The sequence below is a fragment of the Ovis aries genome, chromosome 21, assembly GCF_016772045.2.
Source record: "Ovis aries strain OAR_USU_Benz2616 breed Rambouillet chromosome 21, ARS-UI_Ramb_v3.0, whole genome shotgun sequence".
NCBI classification, from domain to species: Eukaryota; Metazoa; Chordata; class Mammalia; order Artiodactyla; family Bovidae; genus Ovis; species Ovis aries.
In genome coordinates this window covers 19674518-19701669 of record NC_056074.1, presented here as the reverse complement: position 1 = coordinate 19701669, position 27152 = coordinate 19674518, and the positions used below count along the sequence as shown (strand labels likewise).

General features: G+C 35.4%; 1 protein-coding gene across 5 annotated transcripts in view; it reads left to right on the top strand.

Moving 5' to 3' along the window:
* GAS2 (growth arrest specific 2) overlaps positions 1-27152 on the top strand; it is a 139473-nt gene that overhangs the window by 2800 nt on the left and 109521 nt on the right. For all 5 annotated transcript variants that reach the window (XM_042237625.2, XM_027963089.3, XM_060404227.1 and 2 more), the window contains exons 2-3: positions 5852-6016; positions 17796-17917. In XM_042237625.2, coding sequence (XP_042093559.1) covers positions 5872-6016; positions 17796-17917 — 267 coding nt within the window. In that variant the 5' untranslated portion in view covers positions 5852-5871. The remainder of the gene's footprint in view (positions 1-5851; positions 6017-17795; positions 17918-27152) is intronic.

Below are 27152 nucleotides of genomic sequence, written 5' to 3'. Positions count from 1 at the left end.
TCCCCTTACATGAGAGTACATATATATTCAACAGAATGTAGAACTCTGCTAACTCTCAACTACATTATAGTTATGGAAAACAGAAATCTTTTTTATTGCAAGCAACGCACACGCACACACTGAACAACATCTTTTTATGAATTAAAGTTCAACTTAGATGAATTTGGATGTAAGTCCTTAAATATCCTAATTGATTAATGACTTTCAGATGGCTTTCTATTCAAATAAAGTCTGAAGCTTATCTGGTAGGAGTCCAAGAATGAGCTAAATTGTTTGAAAGAATGGTTTAGTAGAATTTTAAAAAAACAGCAAAACTTTAAATATCTTTTATGCCAAGAAAATATAAGAAATTAATTCCCACTCAGTCTTAATTTTTCGGTCATGATTTGAGAAAGAATTATTATTGCAGGTGTACCATCATTTGGTTCAAGGCAAATCATCATGAGGCTCAACAGTAAGAAAGAGACTCCTGAAAGAGTTAGCATTCTTTGAGTGTTAGCATATTCTAGCAGGAGGGCTTGGATAGGATACATTTAATGACTGTAACTAAATAGACTTGTTACTTCGGCCAAAACATTGTAAGCCTACAGTCCCTTTTTAATTACCAGGAATTTGGCTGGTAAGTCTACGATCCATTTGAGTTTAAGGATTTCATTACATAATTAGAAGAAGTAGTAACAAGTGTCATTTTGCCTTTATGCTTTGCACTTTTCAGTTTCAGACAAGTTGCTCACTCCCCTTAGCCAGAAGCAAAGGTCCATTTACAAGATCTAAAATTACCTTCCTGGTTAAATTTTGGACTTTTATTCTCTGTAAAATTTTGCATTCCTGACATTGGTTGAGAATATATAGCTCTGTAGAGCTATTATTGGTCAGCCGAAATGAATCCCATAGATGTAAAGAACTCAGAGTGATGAAAGAGCCATCTAGAGCCACCCTTGGTTGTTAATTTTTTGAATCTAACTTGAAAGATATCATTTTCTATGTTGGGAATTTTGAAGAGTGTTTGGCTTAAGGTGTTTTTATTTATTTATTTTTCATTTTGAAAGAGTATTATTGGCCTATCAAGTTTGTTTTCTTCATGCTTTACTCCTATAACACGCAAAACTGACTAAATAGAAGTGAGGTCAATGCTCTAAATTAGAACAAAGGTGGCCTTTAGTGATAGGACCCTTGACTGTGGGTTCATTAGCACTCTGTTTTAAATGGCCACAGTTAGGCATCTGTGTGTGCGTGTGTTGGGGGGACTGTGACATCCTGTCACATTTAATTTAAAAGATATGTCATTTCCCGATCTTAATGGATTATAAGTCTTTGATGCTAAAATGAAGTGTAATATGTTACCAAAATTTGCTGTCAAAAACACATGTAAATTACTCATCTTGGAGCTCAACATTTCATTCATCATCTGGGGGTTTTCATACCTCTCAATATGAAGAAAAGTTGGGATTTTCAATTATTTATAGTTTTATTTCACCAATACTTTATCTTTGTTTTGGCAGTACCATTCCTCTTGCAAAATCTTAGTTCCCTGACCGGGGATTGAACCTTCCCCTCAGTAGTGAAAGTGCAGAGTGCTAACCACTGGGACTGCCAGGAATTTGTCATCAATACTTTATCAGTTTTCATTTCTCCCCCTTATCTTTTGTCTTTTCCTAGTGACTTCGAGTTCTGCAAAGTATCCCTATTTTGTTACAAAATCTCTTTTCTTTTTAAAATAAGTCAATGGAAGCTTTATTTTGGCATCTTTCCTATGGTGATGATTTCAATTTAGCAAGTATTTGTTGAATATAAAATATACGCCAAATACTGACACAAATATTTCATTTTCACAAGTATACGTGAGGTGTTAGCCTCCATTATACATACTGGAAAACTCAAGTACAAAGAAAAAAAGTTGTAGGGCTAGAATAGAACAACTACTAAATGGCAAGGTGGTACAGCTAGTATTTAACTTCAGAACTTCTGATTCCAGCTCTAATATTCTCTTAATAAGGCTTCTTAACAGACCTAAATATCAGACAGTAAGGGTATGCTTATCACTTTGTTCTTATTTTTCTTTCTTTCCAATTTATTTTCCATGCAATAATGTGATTTTTAAAAATAATATCAACAAAGACTAGAGATAGATCAGAAACCATTTTGATTATAATCAAAGAACACCTGTAGGTGGCAAAAATGTCTAGGTAACTTTTCTTCAGAGTCAAGACTGATGTCTTCAACTGGGATTCTGAAACAACAGACTAAACCGAGTCTTTAAACATGTGATATTTTACTTATGGAGTCATTAATTTTTTCTTCTTCCCCCTGGGCTAGTTCAAGTCTCATCATATTCATAATGATTATTCCAGAATCACTTCTATGGAAAGAAAGAAAAAAATTACACACACACACACACATTCTTTGAAGAATTTTGTATTAAATTTCTGCATGTTTTTCCCTTTAAGTTTTATTTTTCTGAATTCCAAATCCTGAAGGTTGATTTATCCATTTTTCGATAGACCCATAAAGTTTGGAGAAGACATAGAAGAAGCTTGTGAATCCTTACTCCTTGTTTTCAAAGCATAGATTTTGCTTTGTATTACCAAAGTTACTTATCAAGTTTTAAAATATTTAGATTATAGAAATTTTAACAGTAACATCTTCCAGTATTTAGATATGTTCTAGAAGAAAGTTTTTTCTTTCTTCAAAACCTATTTTTTTTCAAGTCAGTATATCATTCATCATTTCATTTCCTATCTTTAAAAGCTACCCCTTGGCATCTCTAGTGGTTTTCACATACTTTTGAATGTATTCAAAAGATCAGAAATGACCTTTTCCTTGTAATCTGTTTTTTGTGAGCTAATTCAACTCATTCAGATGGATTAAACATTTGTTGAAAATTATAAAATGTTTATAATCCTGTAATGATCTTTTTATCTGGATAATTTAAATTTGTTTGACCTTTGCTCACCCCAATTTAATCCTTTCATTTGGAAACTGCTTCACCATGGGTAATTCTTGCACAGTCCAAATTTTGGTCCTGCTAGTTGGGTCCATGCCCATCTTTCCTGTTCATATCTCAGCCTCATTTAAATCCAAGACCACCAAGTAGTGACTCTCAGCTAAACTGTAGAGTCAAGCCACGTTTGATGGTGTTTTAAAACGTGAAAAAAGGATCAGAAGAATTTGGATGAAAATCCTAAGTTTTTTTCAAAAGGGACTTAAACAAGAAGAGTTCCTTAAACAAGAGTCCCTATCTATGAGTGACTTTAGATGTCTATGTATTTGGCATATGTTTAATTGTTTAACTTCTATCAGATGCCAATTACCCACTAAACCTTCTTTCTCCACCTCTGTCACCTGGGAAAATATAATTGTTTTTCTTCCACTTTTTAATATAATTTTGATTATACAAAAAGCAGTATAACAAGCATTGCTGAATTATTGGTTTGACTTAATAATCATCTGTAAATATTAGAAGATAGTTTGAATTACATTTCTGGCAAAATATGGGACAGACTACATGAGAAATAAATGTGCCACTGTCAAGGAAAATAAAAACTTCACTGTTTAGAAGTATTGAGGGGACAGATTGTGTCCCTCTGGCTCACTGAAACTGTTACATGCCATTAGGCTTACTGTAAACTATCCCTTGATGAATTCTCTGCTGGACAATGAGCTTAAGAATTTGAGGTGTCTTCTTGCTTTTACAAAGCAGAATAGGACTCTGATGCTTCAGTGGAAATTACAGAGCCCATAATAGGATGTAGGTAAAGTTACTGAACTCCCACTTCTCACTTTCAGGAGAGTAGTGGGAGAGATTGTGTCTTGAGAAGAAAGGCATTTTAGAGGTAACCCTTTTAAGATTTCAATTAGTTATTTAAATGTATGAATCATGTGCTTAAATGTATTATTAAAATGTTTGTTTCTGAGGCTAGCTTAGCTTGTAGGAATCCTAAACACCTACTGGGAGGTGTTTTGTTTCCTGGGATTGGACCTATTTTTTAAAGAAGTAGGGCAAAAATATTTTAGGCTTATTTAGGCTGGTTTAATCACAGGTTTTGGAGAAAACTTTTAGGACTTTATAAGAATAATGTCATGATAAACTGCAAAAGAAGATGGACAATTGCAATATCCTGGCATCTATAATGACAATTTAATAGATTAGGGCAAGGTGTGTTAAAATATTGCACATTTTCACTCATTACCACTTTAGAGATTTATACAAGATATTTTCAAAGAAAATTTATAGTAATTATTTTTTGCAAAAAAAGAATTATTCAAAGCATAATTTGTTTGGAAATGAAATTGTGCTTTTAAATTATATACTGATGGCACTTTTTAGGTATTTATTCATGCTCCCTGCAGCCTTTTCTAAGGCTGCAGCAAAATGTTTGGAAGACCATCAAATTTTACATTTTTGTGAATACCAATGTCTTATTTTTTTCTTAAGCTGTCTTTAAAGACAAAAATTAACCTAGGCTGAGAAGCGTTTGAGATTAATTGGAAAAGAATGCTATGTAAAGTTTCAGATTTTAAAACCAACAAGGCTATATACAACTTATACCAGTAAACTTAAAGTACCATTAGTAATAAATATAGCTGAAAACCCCATTATAGCATATAAACCTTACTTCTTGCCAGTTGCAAACATTTTCATTTTATTCAGTCATAATACATTTGGTTATTTTATAGGCACTATTTGCATGTAGAATGGAGTTAAACACATAGTTAAACTTATGAGTTTATTACTTTACTGCCCCATTATTATATCTATAGTCTTAGGTCATATAAATAATGCAAAAAATGAATGTAGTGTTACATTCAAGGCCAGCTATATAGTCATACTTTTTTTCCCCCTGCAACCCACTTTGAGGATTGTGTTACTCATAGGTGAGTGAATTTACTTCTTGTTGTATAGATATATGTAATTACTTTTATGCTACTGATGATTACAAATAAACCCTGGTATGCAAAACTTATGGAGTGGGAAGGTACAAAGTAAGACCAAAGAAAACCTGTGATGCTGTTTATTAGAATTAAGGTGTAATTCCTGAATTATAATATGGGTACTTGATGATGCTACTATAAAATGTGTCATCCTGAAAACAGTAATGGTAATGACACTAATGACCCAAGTTCAAACCTGCCTCTGCCGTGATCTAACCATATGATTTTGGTTGAGTCACCGTTCCCCTTTGGGTTTTGTTTACATTAACTATATATGCATACTTATAGCAGATTCATGTTGTTTTTGCCGCAGAAACTAACACAACACTGTAAAGCAATTGTTCTTCAATTAAAAATTTTTAAAAACATGCAAGCTCCCCTGTGTCCCACTCAACTCTTGTAAAGTGTAAGTACATGATTGCTTGGCCATCTGTAAAGAACCAAGTACTATGCTTAATCTCATAGGTAATAGTTTGAAGAGTAGTGATTATATGTTGATAAGAAATTTCCTAAATACTGTCATTGCTAGTATTCAGCCCTAAAATTCTGTGGAAATTTATGGTTTCCAAAATTAACCCAAACAATGGAGGTTTACAATTTGGATACCAAAATTTTAACGGAATTTCTTGCTTTCAAAATTGACTTTTTTCCAGATATGATGTTTCACACATGCGTAGAGCTTACTGTTTGATTTTTCTATTTGACCTTTGATTGCTGCTGTTTCTGACCAAGTAGTTGGTCAAAACTGACAAGGGCCAGCACTGGTAGAGCAAACAGTGTTTCCTGGGGGATTAATAATTAATAACCTGACTTGTCATCCAAACGTCTGCAGACCCTGTTCCTTACTGTGCCATTTTTAGCAAGGTTTTAACAAGAGAAGTCTGTGTAAAAAGGAATTGCTCTTTTGTTTCCAAAACAGGTATTACAAGTGGATAAATAATGTGCACTGCTCTGAGCCCAAAGGTACGCAGTGGACCTGGCCTTTCTGATATGCATCAGTATAGCCAGTGGCTGGCCAGCAGACATGAAGCTAATTTGCTGCCGATGAAAGAAGATCTGGCCTTGTGGTTAACCAATCTGTTAGGTAAGGTTATAAGACCTCGTTTTGTCAGCAAAGATAACAAGTTTATTTCCCCTGCTCCTGTAATATCCTTCTCCTAAGCATGTGACAGCACCTTAGAAAGAAAAACTTTCATCAGTTTCATTTTGCATCTGGGATACCTGCAGCACGTGGAAAATTTAAATGAATTTCCCAATGTCTCTTATAGTAATTGTGCTTAGTTATTCTAATATAATGCATTGGAATGTGGAACTATGTGGTCAAATTGCTTATTTTATCTACACGCTTGCTGATCTGATTTATTTTTACTTTTCTTTCATGCAACTGGCCAGTTTGGCCTATTCTTTCGACACTGCACATGAGCCACAGTCTGTGAAATCTGGCTTCTAAAACTTGGTTTCTTTGCTCTCGTTTTATAATACATCTTCTGTTGTTTAGTCGCTAAGTCATGTCCAACTCTCTAAAACTGCTGAAAACCCAGACTCTGGAACAATGACTCCTCTCCTTTGTCCAAATAAGCTGACTGGAGTCATCCAACCTTGACCTAAAATTTTTCTTTTCATTGCACTTTTATTTTTAAATACTTTTCCAAAAGAACTGTCTATGAGAAAAATACTGCCTCCTGCTAAGGCTGCCTCTTTTTTTTTGTTTTGTTTCTACTGTGCTGGCATAGTCATAGAATACAATTTCAACCATGTGCAAAGTAGAATCATACAGTTAAAGGATCATCATATAAAACAATACTATTTCACTAGTAATTTTTCACAGAGGACAAAATTGATTTAAGCCCTGAGAAAAGGGTCCTTATAGAGTTCATAAAATATAAATATTGAATATACATAGGATTTGCATAGTGCTTTATCATTTACAGAAAGGATTTCACCAACATGATCTTATTATTGAAAGGATTCCTTCAAGGTAAGTGTTTTTTTCACTTTTTAGCCACTGGAATGAAAGAGTTTAAGAGAAGAGCACCCTGCGGATCTGAAATTTTAACAAGGTTTTGCGAGGTTTGAGCACCCTTTAGCAAGATTTTTGTTTTTGCTCATCATGGCCCTGGATTTTTATGTTGCTTTTCATTTTTTAAGCCTTTATCCTAGAGTTGGATATTTCCTTTTTCCTCACGTTTTCAACAGTTTTATGTCATCTAACTAGAGCTACCAGATATAGAAATGCAGGCGGTATCTTTTGTGAGGAAGCCTAATTAAGGGGTGAGAAGAGAAATGTAGAAGGCATCCTTACCATCCATCACACCCCAGAAATAACCTCCACTGTGCTATGGAACTATATCCACCAGAAGGAAGGGCCATCTTTCATTTATCCAAGGGAAAAGCATTTATCTCCATTATACAGAGGAACTCAGTTTAACTTAAACAGATGGGTTTCCTCCCTCTTTTGTGTGTTCACTGATTATTGTTATATTAGCATTTTATTGACTTCAAGCTGCTTTCAGATATGGGCTCTCACAAGCATGGCAGTGTATAAAGTAAGGCACAGACTTGGTATAAACTGCCTGTGTTTGAACCCCAGATCTGCCAATTACGAGCAGTACAATCTTGGGCAAGTTATTTAATCTCTGTGCTTCAGTTTCTTCATTTATGAAGTGGTAATGAGAGTAGAGTTGCAGTGAGATTAAATAATTAAAATATGTACACTACTTAGAATAGTGTCTGACATAAACTCTATGTGTGGTGGTGTTATTCCATTTATTCAGTCTGGTGATACAATTAATTTGATATGGTGAGTAAGTTCATTCATTTATTTGATAAATATTTGAGTATGCAGCAGCATAATGTATTATTTGAATAAAATGAACTCTGGAATCAGAATGCTTGAATTCAAATCTCATTTCCATCACTTACTAGCTTTGTGATACCAGATAAGTATCTGAATGTGCTTGGGTTTTGTCATCTGTTAAATAAGTGTAATACTAGTACCAACCTCAGAAGGACTGTTGTAGAGTCCACTGAGATGATCGGTTTTAAAACAAGGTCTGGCATAATCAGCTAACTGTATGGTAAATACTAGCTTTTGTGTTTATTGTATTGCAGCACAGTCTTGTGAGTACTAGAGGGTGGAGTGGTAATTAGGAATAGGCAGATTGCCTGTTCTTATAGAGCTCAGAGTAGATTGAATATGAAATTAATATTTAATAAGTGGCAATGAATGATTAATTGGATTGCTATAAACTGTATAAGATACAGATTGTAATAAGAATATAAAAACAAGGAGGTGGGAGTGAGGCAAATAAACAAATAAGGGCTTGGGGAAATCCTTTTAAAGGGGCTTCCCTGTTGGCTCAGACAGTAAACAATCTGCCCGCAATGCCTGAGACCTGAGTTCGATCTCTGGGTTGGGAAGATCCCCTGGAGAAGGGAATGGCTACCCATTCCAGTGTTCTTGCCTGGAGAGTCCCTATGGACAGAGGAGCCTGGCAGGCTACAGTCCAGGGAGTTGCAAAGAGTCAGACACGGCTGAATGACCTTCACTTCACATATTGTAAACTGAGATCTAAAGAATAATTAATAGCTAAGCAGACAAATCATGGGAAAGAGCCTGGATAGAGAGAATGGTATGTGTGGGATAGGAAGGAGTTTGGTGTGTTGTAAGAACAGAATGAAAGCTTATGTCAACAGCATAGATTAAAGGAGAGGGGCAGGGAGATATATGAGATTTGTTGGAGCTAGAGCATATAGTGCTTTGAAGACCAGGTTGAGGAGTTTATAATTTATTGCATGATCAATGAAGAATCCCTGAAATGTTCTAGGCAGGGAGAAATCATGATTAACTAGAGTATAGCCTGATTACACAGGTATGTTTCAAAGTCCCATGATTTTTCATCAGAAGCATTTTATTTGGTGGATGTGATCATTTACAAAGTAGCTTGATCAGTGTGAGCAGCCCAAGACAGCCTCAAAGAATAGAGTCAGTGTATGTGTAATGGAAATATCCTTGGACTAAAAGTCAGGAGACCTGGCCTCTAACTGGGAGTCAGGAGACCTGGCTTCTGGTTCTGGCTCTGGCACTTGGTAGGAAACTTGCCCAAAGTCGCTCAGCTATCTTTTCTGGGCTCAGTGTCCCCAGCCATAAAATGAAGGGATTGGAGTAGACGATCTCTAATGTCCATTCCAGTTCCAAAAGTCTAAGTTTCCAAGAAATCCATCTCTTAAGACCCAGTTTAAAATCATCAATAGATACAAACAAGGAGAAACCAATTTACACAAATGAATAATCCTTCTTTTAAAGAATAAGAAGGCTAATGTTTTTAATATTAGTTGTTGGTAACACAAATGCAACCAATAGCTTGTGAAATTTTCTCAGGAAAAAAAATCTTAAAAGTATCTCAAGAGTACTACCTTCTGTTAACTTGAATTGATAAAAGTAGAAAATAATAGATTTTAAGTAAATATCCTCATGCTAACTTGGAAAGTAGACCAATAGCTTGAGATTATTTAAAATGATAAAGCATTCAGAGGTAATAAAATACATTATGTTCTAGAATGGTGATAATAAGGAAGGGAGAAAAATATATGGCTATGATACAAGATATTTTTATTACACATAATAGATATAATTAACATTCATATATTTTAGAAGGGAGCCATTAAAGCAAATTTTAAGATTATTTTTACTAGTCATTTGGTCACCTCAGAAATATTTGCAAATTTTATTATACAACCTCCTTTCAATTTTTAATTTTTATCTTCTTGAAGGTTAGGGATAGTTGGTTGAAGCCTAGAGACAGAAGGTTGAAAGTAGTTTCAAAATTCATCTGATCTCCCAATAAAGCATTTGAATTTTTTGGTGAGGTAGAAATTCACATACTAAATTAAAGCTTTTAACAAGATTTTACCATTGTAGTTTGGACCTTACTTGTGGAAAGATTTCTTATTTCTTTTTAGTAATATTTGACTAAACTGTAACTTTTTTCTTCTGTGTATTTCAATAAATATTAATGATAGTCTGAATTCATATTTTTTGTTCCTATATATCCATTGAAAGATGGAGTTTCTTAAAGAACACTCATTTTACATTCAGGTTTTTGGGTGGATAAATATTATTTGATAGAGAAGAAAGTTGTTTCACTGATTCGCAGACCAATATTAAAATTTATGCCATAAAGTTCAGTTCAGTTCAGTCTCTCAGCCGTGTCTGACTCTTTGAGACCCCATGAATTGCAGCACGCCAGGCCTCCCTGTCCATCAACATCTCCCGGAGTTCACTCAGACTCACGTCCATCGAGTCAGTGATGCCATCCAGCCATCTCATCCTTGGTCGTCCCCTTCTCCTCCTGCCCCCAATCCCTCCCAGCATCAAAGTCTTTTCCAGTGAATCAACTCTTCCCATGAGGTGGCCAAAGTACTGGAGCTTCAGCTTTAGCATCATTCCTTCCAAAGAAATCCCAGGGTTGATCTTCAGAATGGACTTGTTGGATCTCCTTGCAGTCCAAGGGACTCTCAAGAGTCTTCTCCAACACCACAGTTCAAAAGCATCAATTCTTCAGCACTCAGCCTTCTTCACAGTCCAACTCTCACATCCATACATGACCACAGGAAAAACCATAGCCTTGACTAGCCGGACCTTTGTTGGCAAAGTAACGTCTCTGCTTTTGAATATGCTATCTAGGTTGGTCATAACTTTTCTTCCAAGGAGTAAGCGTCTTTTAATTTCATGGCTGCAGTCACCATCTGCAGTGATTTTGGAGCTTCCCCCCAAAAAAAGTCTGACACTGTTTCTACTGTTTCCCCATCTATTTCCCATGATGGGACCGGATGCCATGATCTTCGTTTTCTGAATGTTGAGCTTTAAGCCAACTTTTTCAATTTGCAATAGCTAATTTTTAGACTAAAATTTGGACTTCCCTGGTGGTGCAGTGGTAAAAGAATCTGCCTGTCAATGTAGGAGACACAGGTTTGATCCCTGGGTTGGGAAGATCCCCTGGAGCAGGAAATGGCAACCCACTCTAGTATTCTTGCCTGGAAAATTTCATGAAGAGAGGAGCCTACTGGGCTACAGTCCATGGGGTAGCAAAGAGTCAGATACAACTAAGCACGCACATATGGCAATGGCAGACTAAAAATTTTATATTATGATATAAACCTGTCTTATGATAAATAGTGAAGGTGAATACATTTTCATAATAGTTAGAATTTGTTTGTGAGGTAGCATATCAGTCTGATTCATAAGAAAATCACCAGGTGATATTTACTGACTACTCCTATATCTCTGTAGTCCAAGTATGGTTTCTAGTAGCTGGCACTGTGGAGTTTTATGACCAATATTTAGAAAAGACAGCCAAAGAAACCTGAAGCAAAAGAATCTTGCCTCTTAAACATTTATCTGGCCATTATCCCTTGCTATATATTAAATATACACATTTGATTTTTATTTTAGGCTTTCTGGTTTTATTTTTGTTCATGATTTGTTAATTAACTATGTCCTTCAGACATATTTGAACATCAAATGATTATACAAATAAACCTTGGAGAAAGACTTGTCACTTTGAGTAAGCAGTATGTTATTAAATTAATAGCCCCAGATTATAGCAACTACTTATCATTTAAATAGATGAGACACAGTCTATGTATTTCCTGATTTGGGGGCTTAGGCTTCCCTGGTGACTCAGTGGTAAAGAATCTGCCTGCAATGCAGGAGATGCAGGAGGCACACGTTTGATTCCTGGGTGGGGAAGATGCCCTCGAGGAGGGCATGGCAACCCACTCCAGTATTCTCGCCAGAAAATCCCGTGGACAGAGGAGCCTGGTGGGCTGTGAATAGGACATAACTGAAGTGACTGAGCGTGCACGCACACATCATTGTTGATGGTCTACTGAAGACTGTTGTTGACTTAACTTCGAAATAAGTGTACTAACATGCTCCTGCTGCTGCTGAGTCGCTTCAGTCGTGTGCGACTCTGTGCGACCCCAGAGACGGCAGCCCACCAGGCTCCCCCGTCCCTGGGATTCTCCAGGCGAGAACACTGGAGTGGGTTGCCATCTCCTTCTCCAATGCATGAAAGTGAAAAGTGATAGTGAAGTCTCTCAGTCATGTCCGACTCTTCGCGACGCCATGGACTGCAGCCTAGCAGGCTCCGCTGTCCATGGGATTTTCCAGGCAAGAGTGCTGGAGTGGGTTGCCATTGCCTTCTCCATATACTAACATAAATGTTCTCAAATTATTTATTTAATTTGTATTTCTTTAATCATTTGAAAATGATGGTCTACCTTTATCTTCAATTATTTGTTTAATAACACCATGTGAATCACATGGGAGTATGCTTTTGAGACAAGATTGTAGGTGTTAAACATCACAGAAATTGATATTGTTCTTAAGGATCTTAAATTGTTAGAATATAGGTGTATATGTTTGGATATATGCAGGGACTTTGAGTAAATCAAAAGATATATTACAAATCAAGCAAAGCTAAATTGATTTTACTTATAATTAGAAATGCACTATGACAGTTGATGTTATAGTGATTTCCCCTTTCTTAGACTTTTCTACATGCACATAAAAGAAAATTCAGTTGTTATATGCTTACTGTGATCAATATATTGGGTTGGCCAACAAGTTTGCTTGTGTTTTTCTGTACCATCTTATGGAAAAACCTGAATGAACTTTTTGGCCAACCTATTTTAATGTTTTTATTTTTTTCAGTTATTTCTAAAAATCCCATTTTTAGCATTAAAAGGTTAAGCACCTATTTAGTGGAGTTGCTGCTGTCTAACAAGGTAGGAACAGCTCTCTTTTCTTTTTTCATAAAACCATTTTACTAAGTACTTATCCTGCAGAGAGCTCATATTCCTGATGTAGTCAATAAAAATTCCTTAGGAAAGGTGGTGTCTTATGCTAGTTCAGAAGTTTAAAGAATCAAGTTTATATTCACAAGTTGACACCTTTCAGAGCAGTTACTCCCTAATTCTTTTCACCCAGCTTTTCCAATGGAAGCGACTCTGTCTTTTCTTGATACAAATGACTCTGAATCTGTGTGGAGCAGGTGCTGATCTAGGGTTTCTGGGTATAATCAATCATTTCCTATTTTACAACCTTTACATTTCAGTCTCAAAACACTAATTTGCATTGATAGCAGACAAGTTGCTTTGAGTTCTCTAATTGGAGAAGTAGACCATGATTGAGAGGTGCAGTGGAGATTGGAGTAGAATTTGATCATATCTGGATCACTCTTAAGATAAAATATACCGGTTTTCTTATGCAGTGAATCAGGCTACATATCAGGGCATGCGTGTGTGTTAAGTTGCTTCAGTCATGTCTGACTCTTTGTGACCCTGTGAACTGTAGCCTATCAGGCTTCTCTGTCCATAGGATTCTCTAGTCAAGAATACTGCAGGGTTGCTATTTCCTACTCCAGGGGATCTACTCAACCCAAGATGGAGCCTGCATCTCTCATGTCCCCCTGCACCGGCCAGTGGGTTCTTTACCACTAGCGCCACATAAAAAGCCCTTCCATATCAGAGCATGCCTAAATGGTATTCTCCATCATTCACCAGTCTGAAAGGTGGACTGCTGTTCATTTCTCGGCACCACTATCTTCAACCCCATTCTGTCTTGCTTTTTTTTCTGAGGAAGTTTCTAGAGAGAAAGATTCTGTGAAGTTTTCTACAAAGAAAAAGACAACTGCATTAGAGAGAATGCACTATTATAGGAAATAGTTATTTGTATATTTAGCAAATACTAACCAAGCATGGTGGTTAAGAACATAGACTCTATAACTACTTTTTGGGTTAAAGAGCCAGATTCACTGTGTGAGCTTAAGCAAGTTATTTAATCTAAATGCATCAATTTCATCATCTGTAAAATGGATACAATATAAACACCGTGCAGTTTTGTGAGATTAGAAACATGAATTCATGTAAAGTGCTTGACATATAGTGAGAACTCAAATATTAAATATCATTATTAGATGCTGTCATATTTTAGAAAACTGCTAACTTACTAGGAGGAAAACGTTCTTTCCTAGCAACATAAAAGTGATAATCTTTATGGAAATGATGGCTAGCACACATTTCTGGGAGAAATACACTTGTATGTACAAGTATGTGTGCTGATTTTAGTCACCTGTCAAAATATTTCAGGTAGATGATTATTTCATATCACTGTGCCCTCATATTTTAGGAGGAAGTGACTGATCACAATATTTAGCCAACCTCCCTGATCTCTGTCTACTGGCACTGGTCATGACTGAACTGATGGTGTGAAGATCAAAGTCCAGAATTATGAACCCAGAAAGTAAAGATATTTCTTCTAGACTTGGCTATTTGGGGTTTAACCTTCAAGCCAATAATATAGACAACCCAGTGTGGGCTGGTACTCCACCACGATTTAATTGTATCTGTTCATTACCCCTTCTTTCCCTAATTATACAAAAAAAAAAAAAAAAAAGGAAAGATAGGATTGGGGATGGAATAAGTCTATGACACCAGAATCCTACTGTTTCTAGCATGCACCATCTAATGTCTCAAGCCAGCTATACAATTTATCTTAAAGATCTGGTTCTGCCTAACAGAGATTTAACTTTGTTTAGCTTTCACTTGAGAAATTGTAATTAGTGATTCATAGTCTATTCTGTTGGATTTGTTGTGATTAAATTCATCTAACTTTATATTCTGTTTTTAATATATTTTTGGTAATATTAATGCAGAAAGTATGGTAATATATCCTCCTATATAAGGATTATAGTTGATTTCTTAAAATTATATACTATATTTAAAGTATATATTTTATGATTCTTAATTGTTGGATGGAAAATATGTTATATGTGAAGGTTTAAAAAAATTCTCTGCTTGCATTTTTCCTTCATTTGAGTCATACACTTCAGCTATAAAGTATGTAATAGTGTCTGCTTTAGCCAAAAGAAAAAGTCCCACCTTTTGGAGCTATAAAATATACAGAATTGAAAGCTGGCACCTAATATATTTTTCATTAGGTACAGATGTTCAATGTAAAATTCCACAAATATTCATGAAAAACAGGATAACAAAAATTTTTTCAGGTATAATTCAGAAAAAAATAAAAGTCATACCAAAAGGTAAATTGCTAATGACTTTTTAATGAATGCCGTCTTTCTTTTTATGACTTAGAAGTTCTTTTAAATTTACTGTACCCTTGTCACCCTTCTATTAACACTATAATAGAATCTTTAAGTTTAGGTAAAGTTTACCTTCTTTACCTTGACATATTAAAAAAATATTTCTAATATTTATTTTTATGCTTGTTTGTAAAATGACTTTCTTATTATTGTTAGAAATGCAATATAATATGGCGAATATATAATAAAAATTCTGTTATGCTGGCTTTTTGTATCTTGAGACTACTACTTTAATTCCTTAATTGAGTTGAACTGCATACAATTTTAAAATAGTAATAGTTCTGTATAGACTATCTCTGTGGTGAGTACTTAGAGCTACTGATGTTTTGCCACCTGCAGAAATCATTATCCTAACTGAGGGCTAAAATGTGAACTATCCAGTAGGGAAAAAAGAACATAAAAAAAGTAATTCTTTTTCCTCTTTCACCTGCCCTTCCCCCACAAACTATAAAAAAAAAATCATTTAAAACAGATGTTTCTTAAAGACCAAATGAATTAGATATTGTGAGTTTAACTTTAAGCCAGTAGTTTATCTCTTGTTCCAGTTGGTTTATATTTATCTTAAGTGTTCGCAGAATTGAACTACATACATTTTTCTCAAGATAAAATGTAATCCTATGACTCTCTGTGTAAAACTTTAAAATACCTCCTTTTTATTTTTTTTGCCTCAACTACTTTTCACGAAAATAATACCCAACATTTTCTCAGAGTTTTACAAGAGTTTGTTTCTTCATTTGTTAATTCACATGCCCACTGAACAAATTTACTAGGTGCATTCTATGTAAGTAACATTCTGCTTACCTCTCTAGGAACACACATGCAAAATGATACATACCTCAAAAAGTTTTTAATGTACTGATGATGACAGGAACTTTATGCAAAACATATCAGCCATAAAGGAAGTTTGATGAGTATCAGACTGAGTGATACTCATGAGTATGAACATATAGAAAGGCAATCAGTTGTGCTCGGAGAATCTCTCTGGATTTCTAATTAAAAGTAGAATTTGGCTAGGCAGATAAAAGCTAAGGGGGTGTTGCAGGCAGAGGCCATGCCTAGAACAAAGGCATCAGAGTGGAAATGGCAAGGTCTGCTAAAGGACCTGGGAAGGCAGGGTGCAGACCAGGAGCAGGGTATAAGGAAGTTCAAATAGAAAGGTTGACTAGCAACATATGAGAAGACTTAGTATACTGGGTTAAAGTGTATATGTTTTATCTTTTAGGTAGAAGAGAAGATTAGGGACTATGCCACAAAGATGAAGATTGACTCAGTGAGGATTGTGTTTAGCAATATTAACTTTGGTGGTGATATGGAGACAGAAGTTGAGGATTTGAAGACTAGTCATTGCTCTTGTTGATAGAGTTTAGGTATCAGATTATGAATTTTTTATTAAGATTATGGTTCTAGAAACAGAAGGAAACATGTATTCTGACAATTAGAAAACTAGCAAAAGGAAAGTGCTTTGGGAAGGGAGTTTTGAGGAACATTTAAGAAAGAGATTAATGGTTTTATAGAGCTGAGGGGATGAAGCAATCAAGAGAGATAAAGAATACAGTTTCTTTGAGGGGAGACAAAAATGTACTAACATTGACTGTGATGATAATTGTACAATTCTGTGAATATATTAAAATTCATTGAATTATGTACTTTAAATGTGTGAATTATAAGATATGTGAATCATATCACAATAAAGCTGTTACAAAGTGAAAGAAAAACAGAAGAAAGAAAATATACTTTGAGAGCATGTAAGAAAGAAGGAAAATAACTTTTACCCATTGAAATGTCGGGGATGGATAACTGTGAATCATGTTCCTAAGAGTGGTAATTGAAGCTATGGATGTTTGTGAGGAGAGGCAAAAAAAGCCAAGATATAAACCTAATAATTCCATACTTTAAGCACTGGGTCAGAAAGGGGAAGAATGGTTAGAGGGATAGTGTTTTCTTATAGAGAGTTTATTACTTGCATTAACTTTACTTGTATTATAGTGTCAACTTAAAAAAATGGACAAAGTGAGAGTTTTGAGTTAAGTTTCATTTGGGGCCAAATGAGGACTGTGGCCAAGAAGACAGCACCTCAGATCGCTCTGAGAGACTGATCCAAAGAGGCAGGGAGGAAAGGTCAGGACATATGTGATTTTGGTGAAAGGAAATACATGCAATCAAGTACATATTTTTCCAGATTACTGCTAGTCTCATGAAACTTTTTGCTAGTGATGAGAAACAGTGGCCACTGTGAAGGATTTTAGTGTTTCCCTAGATATGAGGGGTTTTCCCTGGTGGCTCAGAGGGTAAACAATCTGCCTGCAATGTGGGAGACATGGGTTCGTTCCCTGGGTTGGGAAGATCCCCTGGAGAAGGAAATGGCAACCCACTCCAGTATTCTCGCCTGGAGAATCCCATGGAGGGAGGAGGCTGATAGGCTACAAAGAGTCGGACACGACTGAGCGACTTCACTGTCCTTTCCTAGATATGAGGAGATAAAGGAATTGGGCTCATAAAGAGATCAAATTGAGACCAAAGGAAACCATAAAATTCCAAAGAAGCCAATTTTTTTCCAGTGATCTCCTATCCCAGATATGTAACTCAGCGGGAAATGGAATTCTGATGATTAAAATTGCATCAAATATGTTGGCATGAGTGTCACATTTGGGTTGGGGAATGATTGTGCTTTTATAAGACTTCTTTTTGTTATTGCAGGGAAGGAAATTACGGCAGAGACTTTTATGGAGAAGTTGGATAATGGTGCCTTGCTCTGTCAACTTGCAGAAACTGTGCAGGAGAAATTCAAAGAAAGCATGGACACTGCCAAGCCCACCAAGGTAAAAGATTACAAGGCAAAATCATTCACTGTCAGATGGCGGACTGCATTTGTGATAGCTTACAAATTGAGTTTAATTGGAGGATTTTGTTGTGAATGGATGCATTAATTCCTCTATTAACAACAAAACATGGAGGGTGCTTTCTAATTAGGTAACATGTTATTTGCACTCAAATTACAGATGATCCTTTTGGTTAAGTTTAATTAAATAGAAGGTTATGAAAATTGATGGAATTAATAGGAAACAAATACTGTATATAAACTGGTTGAATCTGATATATTGATTTAAAATGTAGCAAAGAAATAACGTGTCATCAGGCAATGAACAAAATCTAGCTAAGAAAGACATACTGAATAGGTCTTTGTTTCCAAATAGAATTATTATGGCTATATATTAGAACAAAATATCTAGAATATGTAATTTTTTGCTCTTTTTAAGTAAGCAGTAGATTGAACTAAGTAACTGGACAAATTATTTTCTTTCTGATTGTTCGGATTTCTTTTCTGCACATTGTTCTAATACTTTCCCTAGCTATTATAAACACATAATAAAAGTGTGGTGTTAGTTATTTTTGAAGGGAACATGTAGATGAAACTTTTCTTAATTTTACACAGAGAAGGAAAAGAGGTAAGAAAAAATGAGGTTAAAATAATATTAAGACAGCTTAAAAGAAAAAGAAAAACTTTCTGCAACTCTGGCAAAAGAAAAAGAAAAGCTGATTATGTAAAGTTTCTTTATGATTACTGAACTAAAAACCTAAACAAAAGATCAAGCTCCCTGAATTAATATATCTCTTTTTATAGCACTGTAGTTAGTTTGGGGATAAATTTTTCTTTAGTTTTTTATATCAGTCTGTAAAGTATTACATAGTATACAAAGCTCCTCCATTTTTTTTTTATCATCTTAAAAACAGCTCTGTGAAAGTGTTAGTTCAGTGGCTCCCAAACCTTGCTGGGCCAAGGAATCACCTGAAGAACTTTAAAAACTGTGGGGCCTGGCTCCTTTACCTGAACGTTCCAATTTAATCCATATGGAGAGGGATCTGGGGGTTGGGGTATCTAAACAACTCTGCAGGTGATTCTGATGTGCAGCAAAGTTTGGGAACCACTGAGTTCACTAATCTGTATTTAGATACAGATTAGATGATTTGTGAAAGATCACCCTGCTAGTAAATGATGGAGCAAGAACTTGGCATAGAGGTCCTCTTTCCAAGTCAAGTGCTCTTTCATTTTGGTTCTCTGTGCATAGCTTAGACATGAAGAAATTGCTTATGAAAATACAACTTTAATATTAGAACTGTTCGGACACCTATTTTTCTCTGTGGCTTCCATTATAATGTAATTGGCCTCTACTTCTGTTCACTAATGAGAAAACATGATGCCTAGTAGGACAATGTGTATAGAAAATTTACTCTAAAATAATTAACAGAGGAAAAATAAGTTTTGTGCCTAGACTTGTTTGAAAGCATAACCTTATTTATGCAACCTCTATTTGTATTATTTATTGTTGAGAAAAGAAAGCTCATTGTCTCCTTATTAAGATCTTGAACTCTTCCAATTAACAAAGTGTAAACAAGGTACAGTTTTCTGGTTTTATTTTGTAAACTTCTGCTGTTTAAAACAGAAACTAAGATCCTTGAACAGAATTATAAGACTGTCAAGTGTAAGATAGCCCCCAAAGCATTACTCTGTTGCACAAAGGCTTTGATATTGAACAGATTTTGCTTGGGTTCTAGTTTTATTATTTATTGAGTGGGTGTGTCTGAGCCTTGGCTTCATTATCTGTAAAGTAGGATTAAAAAGCATGTTTTTGTGCCTCCCAGAGAGTATGACACAAAAAAACTCATGATAAACATTACCTCTCTTCCCCATTTGAGAGAGTTAAAAGATCCTGATGAGAATTTTAGATTAACTAGAGGAAATCAGAAAAAAAGTATTTTGTGAAAGTTTAGAGTTAGCATGTAGCTGTTATATCCAAATATATTTGCCCCAAATCTCCATAAAAATATGTAATATTGAGGATAGCTAGAGGTCAAGAGTTTGCTAGCTATTTCCTTTGAAACATTTATTTCTAATTATATTATTTTTATAATAAAACTATAAAATAAAAAGAAACAAAGGAAATTTTTCTTTCAAAGTGAGTAAAACTGCAACAGGATTTTATTAAACAACTTGAAGTACTTTCTTGACCCTAAGTCATTTGTTTAAGTGAATAAAAAACTCAAGTGTATTTTGATTATGATGAACATGTTTTAGCATAAAAGCTCAATCATCATAATTAAACAAGTGTAGATTTTAAAAAACCCATTATGACCTAACTTTCAATGCTTAGAAAGTCAAATTTATTCTGAGTTAGAAGTTAACACAATTGCTTTTGACTGAATTGCCTTCTGTGCCCTTGGCAAAATTCATATATTTCACAACTTACTTCCAAAGCAGCTTAAATCAAAATAGCATGTGCTTTATTTTATGAAAAATGCAAAGACAGCTAGTTTTTCTTTTTTCGAGTTTTACGAGAAATTTTCCAAAAGATGAAAAGCCAAATGGCTAATATCTTCATAGCTATTATTGTTCAAAATATAATTTTGTCACAATTCATGGTTTTTCAATCCATCTTTGTCTATAAACAGAAATAGTTGTTATATGAGATTCTACAACATTTGTTATTATTAAATCTAAATTTAAACCAGAATTGACTTACTAAAACCCAGGTAGTTGAGTTTAAATGGACTATTTCCCTTAGGAAAAAAAGGAGACTTTCAAATTAAAGGTTATAATATTAAGTTTGCTTACGTGTGTAAGTAATTATTTTCCACCTTGGCATTTTAAAATTTAAGAACAACTGTGGAAAAGATAGATGAGCTGACCAATTACTTTGCTGAATTAGTGAAACTATTATGTTTAGGAAGATGTTGCGGCTGCTAAGTCGCTTCAGTCGTGTCTGACTCTGTGCGACCCCATAGACGGCAGCCAACTAGGCTCCTCTGTCCCTGGGATTCTCCAGGCAAGAATACTGGAGTGGAGGAAGATGTTAGAATTACTTTAAAAAATCAACAACAAATTTGATCCCATCTAAAGTCACGTAGTAGGAAATCCTTTGTAATTTTTTTACAGCAGCTTAAATCTCATGTTCTTATTCTCATAGTAATATTTTTACTTTTCCTGATTGATAGTTAATTTGGGAATTTTACAGCTGTGTAAACACATTAGAGTGAGTAAGTTATGTCTGGTATGTGTGAAGCATGTCTGTGTTAAGAGTGATTTAAGCACTATTAATATTTGCAAGTAAATTGAATAAATAGGTTAGACAGTTTACGTATTTAATATTTTAGTTATAAATGCATGACTCATAGCCTATTCTGACTTAATAAAATACCCTGAATGAAAATAAATTATATCCTATGATTCTTTCCAAGCATCAGTGGATCAATTTAAAAAATAGCCACTCTATGTTCTTAGCTGTGAGTAGTTAATCATAGCCTTTGGGTTTTCTCATTTCGCATGGGAGTAATGCAGAGATTTCACAAAATTAGGCCATAGTTGGGTAGAAGCATTTGAGTCCAGTGGGCTGCAAGTGAATGTATAATTTAGTTTTGATTAGTTTAAATATACCATAATCTGATCAATTCATTATAAAAATAAATTTTAATAATCCAGGAGCTGAGGAAATTTAACAGTAAAAATCTGAACAGAATTAACTTTCCAATATCCTACTGAGATATAAAAACCAAAACAAGTGATAAGTCCAAGGTTCGTTTTATGCCTTTTGACCCTTAGTTGCCTGACTCAACTTGGCATCTCCAATCAAAACAAAATAATCATTACATCAATATATGAACTTTCATGTCCTGGTCTAAAGAGTTCAATTGCAGGAACCCTTTCTTATTGTATATTTACTGTTTTTCTTCCCAGTCATAACTTGCTGATTCGTGTACACGATTCTCTGAACCACTGGGGCATTGACATGGTGCAAAAATATTCAAAAGATTCAACCTCTCTTTTTCTCCTAACATTGCTTTCTGTTTGTCTCATTTATCTTAAGAGACTCTACCCCAGACATCAGAGTTCCCCTAGGTTCAGAGCTTCCTTTGACTTCAAAGAGCCCTGGGTGGTTAGATCAGGTTTGAAGTACATGAAGGGAAAAAGAAAAAAAAAAAAGAAGTTCTGTTACTTGGTAAATGCTGCATTATGCTCCAATGAAGGAACTGAGCTTTCAGCGTCTAAATGTGGAATCCAGCCCTTGTTTACGGCAAAGGGGAAAGAACATCCTAGTCAGATAGAATACCCAGAGTACATCTGCCCATCAAGAATACCTGGTTCTCTGAGCTGTGAGATCGCAGTATCTGAGGATGTTGTATCATCCAGGAATTAAATACGACATAAATATTAGAGTTTTTCCCCTCAAAAATCAATAGCACATTTTGTTGAGAGAATATCTTATCAAGATTGAATTCAGAGAAATTGAGAAATATGTGTGTATGGCTGATATCTCTGACAGAACAGGAAAGTTTGGTAGAAGTGATAAAAGGTTATTGAAAAGAAAATCTCAGCTGTGATTATTCTACAGGAATCTGTATCTAGCTATGCAACTAAAATAACTGAATATTTCTTAAGAAATCCATGATTTTGAAATGCCAATATATTATCAGTATTAAACCAACAGAGTAAATCATGACAAGAAGGAGGAAATATAGGTAGAATGATATAGAAATAAATGATTTTTGATGGGCTATCTTGCTGCCTGGGTTTGAGAAGAGAAAAATAGGAAAGTCAGTAATAAAGTCAAATTCCTTAGAACTAAAGGAAATAAATATAAATATTTTTAAATTTTGAATAAAGTTAATTATTTCCTATTATAAAAGTTAAATTCTCTTGTCCTTATTTCTCTGAGTCCCTGAACACTGGACAAAATTTTCATCTCTAGCTTAGATTAATGAAATGTCTTGCTTAAAGTTTTTATCTTTGAAAGTTTTTTTCTGTTCTGTACCTTCTTACAGTGCATGCATGCTTAGTTGCTCAGCTGTGTCCAACTCTCTGTGACGCTATAGACTGTAGCCTGCCAGGCTCCTCTATTTATAGGGTTTTCCAGGCAAAAAGTGATACACCTGAATGGGGCTTGTGTGCTATAGCATAAATGTTGGTGTATAACATGGAATGATATGAAAACACTCCTGACTATTTTTTCACCCACTGTCAACTAGGCATAGTTGACTTGATGTGGATTTACAGGTGCAGACTGAGGAAAAAATGTAGTGTGAAAAGGTGGGTAGGATAGGAAGTGAATAATGTGCTAATGGAATTTACCTGGATCTTTAGGCCTGATTGAACTAATCCCGTAGGTGACACTTTTACTCCATGGTAGAGTATTGCTGAGTACAACTGAAAATATGGCCAAGTTGATTATCTGGCACTAAGTTCGTTATAAACCATTTAAGTTTCATTGGCATTCAGTTCAGTTCAGTTCAGTCGCTCAGTCATGTCCGACTCTTCGTGACCCCATGAATCACAGCACGCTAGGCCTCCCTGTCTATCACCATCTCCTGGAGTTCACTCAGACTCACGTCTATCGAGTCAGTGATGCCATCCAGCCATCTCATCCTCTGTCTTCCCCTTCTCCTCCTGCCCCCTCCCAGCATCAGAGTCTTTTCCAATGAGTCAACCCTTCGCATGAGGTGGCCAAAGTACTGGAGTTTCAGCTTTAGCATCATTCGTTCCAAAGAAATCCCAGGGTTGATCTCCTTCAGAATGGACTGGTTGGACCTCCTTGCAGTCCAAGGGACTCTCAAGAGTCTTCTCCAACACCACAGTTCAAAAGCATCAATTCTTCAGCGCTCAGCCTTCTTCACAGTCCAATTCTCACATCCATACATGACCACAGGAAAAACCATAGCCTTGACTAGCTTGACCTTAGTCGTCAAAGTAATGTCTCTGCTTTTGAATAGGCTATCTAGGTTGGTCATAACTTTTCTTCCAAGGAGTAAGCATCTTTTAATTTCATGGCTGCAATCACCAACTGCAGTGATTTAGGAGCCCCCCAAAATAAAGTCTGATGCTGTTTCCACTGTTTCCCCATCTATTTCCCATGAAGTGATGGGACTGGATGCCACGATCTTCATTTTCTGAATGTTGAGCTTTAAGCCAACTTTTTCACTCTCCTCTTTCACTTTCATCAAGAGGCTTTTTAGCTCCTCTTCACTTTCTGCCATAAGGATGGGGTCATCTGCATATCTGAGGTTATTGATATTTCTCCCAGCAATCTTGATTCCAGCTTGTGTTTCTTCCAGTCCAGCATTTCTCATGATGTACTCTGCATAGAAGTTAAATAAGCAGGGTGACAATATACAGCCTTGACGTACTCCTTTTCCTATTTGGAACCAGTCTGTTGTTCCATGTCAAGTATCCTAGAACTGAGATTCATCCTCCATCAGACAACCATAACTAGCTAGGAACTCTTGAATGATGTCCTTTACAAACAAGGCAATTTTCTTATATTGTCTAACACTACTGGACTCAGAAACATTTTTTTTGTTGGCAAAACTCCATTCCTGGATACTCATGGAATTTGTTTTACACCCAATAGAATGAATATATTTTATGAAGTCATCTAGTTTTCCTCCTATTCCTGCTCTTCAATATCAAATCAGTAAAATATCATGATAGTGGAAGAGTTTGATATCTTGTGGGTTGTTGAAATCCTCATGGTCCCTATAGGTTATGTCACGGAGCTGAAGCTGATGTGCAAGATAGTAAGTGCTCTGTTATTTTTGTCAAGTATATGTAAATTGCTTCTGGAGTTTTCTATTTGTCAGGGTTAAGAAAATTACATTTTCCATACTAATAGATGCATGCCAAGTACCAGAATATTTATTCTTACATTTCAGTGAAAAGACCACATCTGGAACAACTACATCTGGATAGTAGTATGAATTCCTGAATTTTTTTCAAAATTGTGATATCTTAATTGGTCCTTCTATCAAATATGAATTTATTTCCTGTCTCAGGGAATAAAAATTCTGAAAACTGCTAAGAATACCCATACCAAGTACACATTCAGGAAAAATAAAATAAAATTAACCACTGATGTGTTCAAAGCCACAATAGTCATAGTGTAACATGGACTTAGGTCAGGTACCTATCTATCTCCTGATCCCCACAAGGCATGTCCATCTCCCTAAAGCATAGTAAACAGTTGAGGTCACTTTGATTATTAGAAGGAAGCTTTACAGTAAAGGCTTGAGATCGGCATTCCTTTCATTCACTGGGCTCTGGGTCCACAAATTGGCTCTTGTCTGTTAGAGCACCTGCACCATATTATGATATTTAGCTATTGTCTTGTTCTTTATTTATTCCTTTATTCTACTCTAAGATCCTTGAAAACATGGTTTGTGTTTCATTCACATATGGGTCCATCATAATAACTGGCATACAGGTGCTCAGGTGACATGTTTTGGATGAATAAATAAGCGAATGAGTGAATCAATGGATTAATGCAGACATTTACTTGCAGATCCAGATGTTATTATGAGATGATTTTTTTAATCCTTAAGACTTCAATTCTTATCAAGTTGGAAATTCCTTCCTCTGCTGGTTTTGCTTGGCTCAAAAGTCTTTGACCTATTAACACAAAATCATATGGAACAAAATTGACTTTCTAAGGAATGGACAAAGCAGGAGATTGGAGAATTTTAGGGTGGTGCAGTGGAAGAACAAGGGTCTAAGGACATTAAAAGTACTGACAAGAGATGGCCTGAAGCAATAGACCATGGAGGTCTAAACTAGTTAGGAAGGGAATGTTGGAGGAGGTTGGTTATTTAGTTAATTGTAGGTGTTATTTTATATTCACGTCACATTTATTATTTGAGTTCAGAGCGTTAGCTACAACTAAAAATGATGATACAAAGAACATATTAATATCCAAATGTGTTATTCACTTTGAGGATTTTATTTCAATGCTGTTTATAATGTTTGCCATAGTTCCTGAAAAATAAAGATGAGATGAGTGATAACCAATAGTTTTATGAGTTTGTTCACCATTGAGTATTAAGAGGAAGAATAATTGTAGGGCCCTTCATGTAATAGGTTCTCAAGAGATATTTTTGACCTGAAATGAAGTATTGTTACAGCAAGGATTGTGTTTTGCAATCACAGAAGAAGCCATAAAGATGAAATTGCCATGTTTGTTTCTTATTTTTCTTTGCATCTTTTTCTCAATAACTGCCCCTCAAGTCCAATAAAACAGTTGGTGAGTGAAATGGCACTATAAGAACTATTGTTTCATCTCAGCCCTTAATTAGCTATCTACCAAAACACTATTTAACAACCAAGGTAAAAGTCAGGTTTCTATAAAACTGTAAGAGGGAATCAGAGAATTTCAGTGCTCAGGAATAATAAGCAATAAATATTGCTACTGGCTTTCCAAAATTGTGTTATTTTATTCATTGATAGATAACTCAAAAAGAAAGATAAAAATGGTCATAAAGGGTAGCAAGTTCACATATTATCAGCCCTTAATAATATAGAATATTATAAACTATAAATATTTCATAATAATTGAGTCCTACTTATGTATGTCATTTTAAAATTTGATAGATAATTGGTGAGTTTATGTTAGGAACAGGAGATGATATTATTCACTTGGATATTTTTGTATATATGTGTTGTTGGTGAAAAAGTATGGCATAAAGATAGACCCAAGGAATTTACTCTCTGTTAGGGAGAATATAAAGGGCTTCCCAGGGGGCACTAGTGATAAACAACCCGCCTGCCAATGCAGGAAACATGAAGAGACAGGTTTGATCCCTGGGTCTGGAAGATCCCCTGGAGGAGGTTATGGCAACCCTCTCCTATATCCTTGCCTGGGAACCCCCATGGATAGAGGAACCCAGCAGGCTGCAGTCCATGGGGCTGCAAAGAGTCAGACACTGCTGAAGCGACCTAGCATGCATGCAGGGAGAATATATGTATGTGGTAGTAGATAGATTTTCAGATCAAGTAAAATATAATTTATCATTATTATGTTTACCTTCTTTCTTACTTACCTAGACCAGTAGGCGCTGACCTTTTTGTATGAGCAAAAACAAGTCATTTTTTCCCCAAGTTCTGGTGTTCCGTTTACATTGGAGTTTACGTCTGATGAGCTTTTTGTGCTAAGAGATGATAGAGAGAATGTTTTCAGCCCCGTTGTAAAACTAGATAGAATTCCCACAATCCAAAATGAGGGGGAGAAGAAGAAAGGC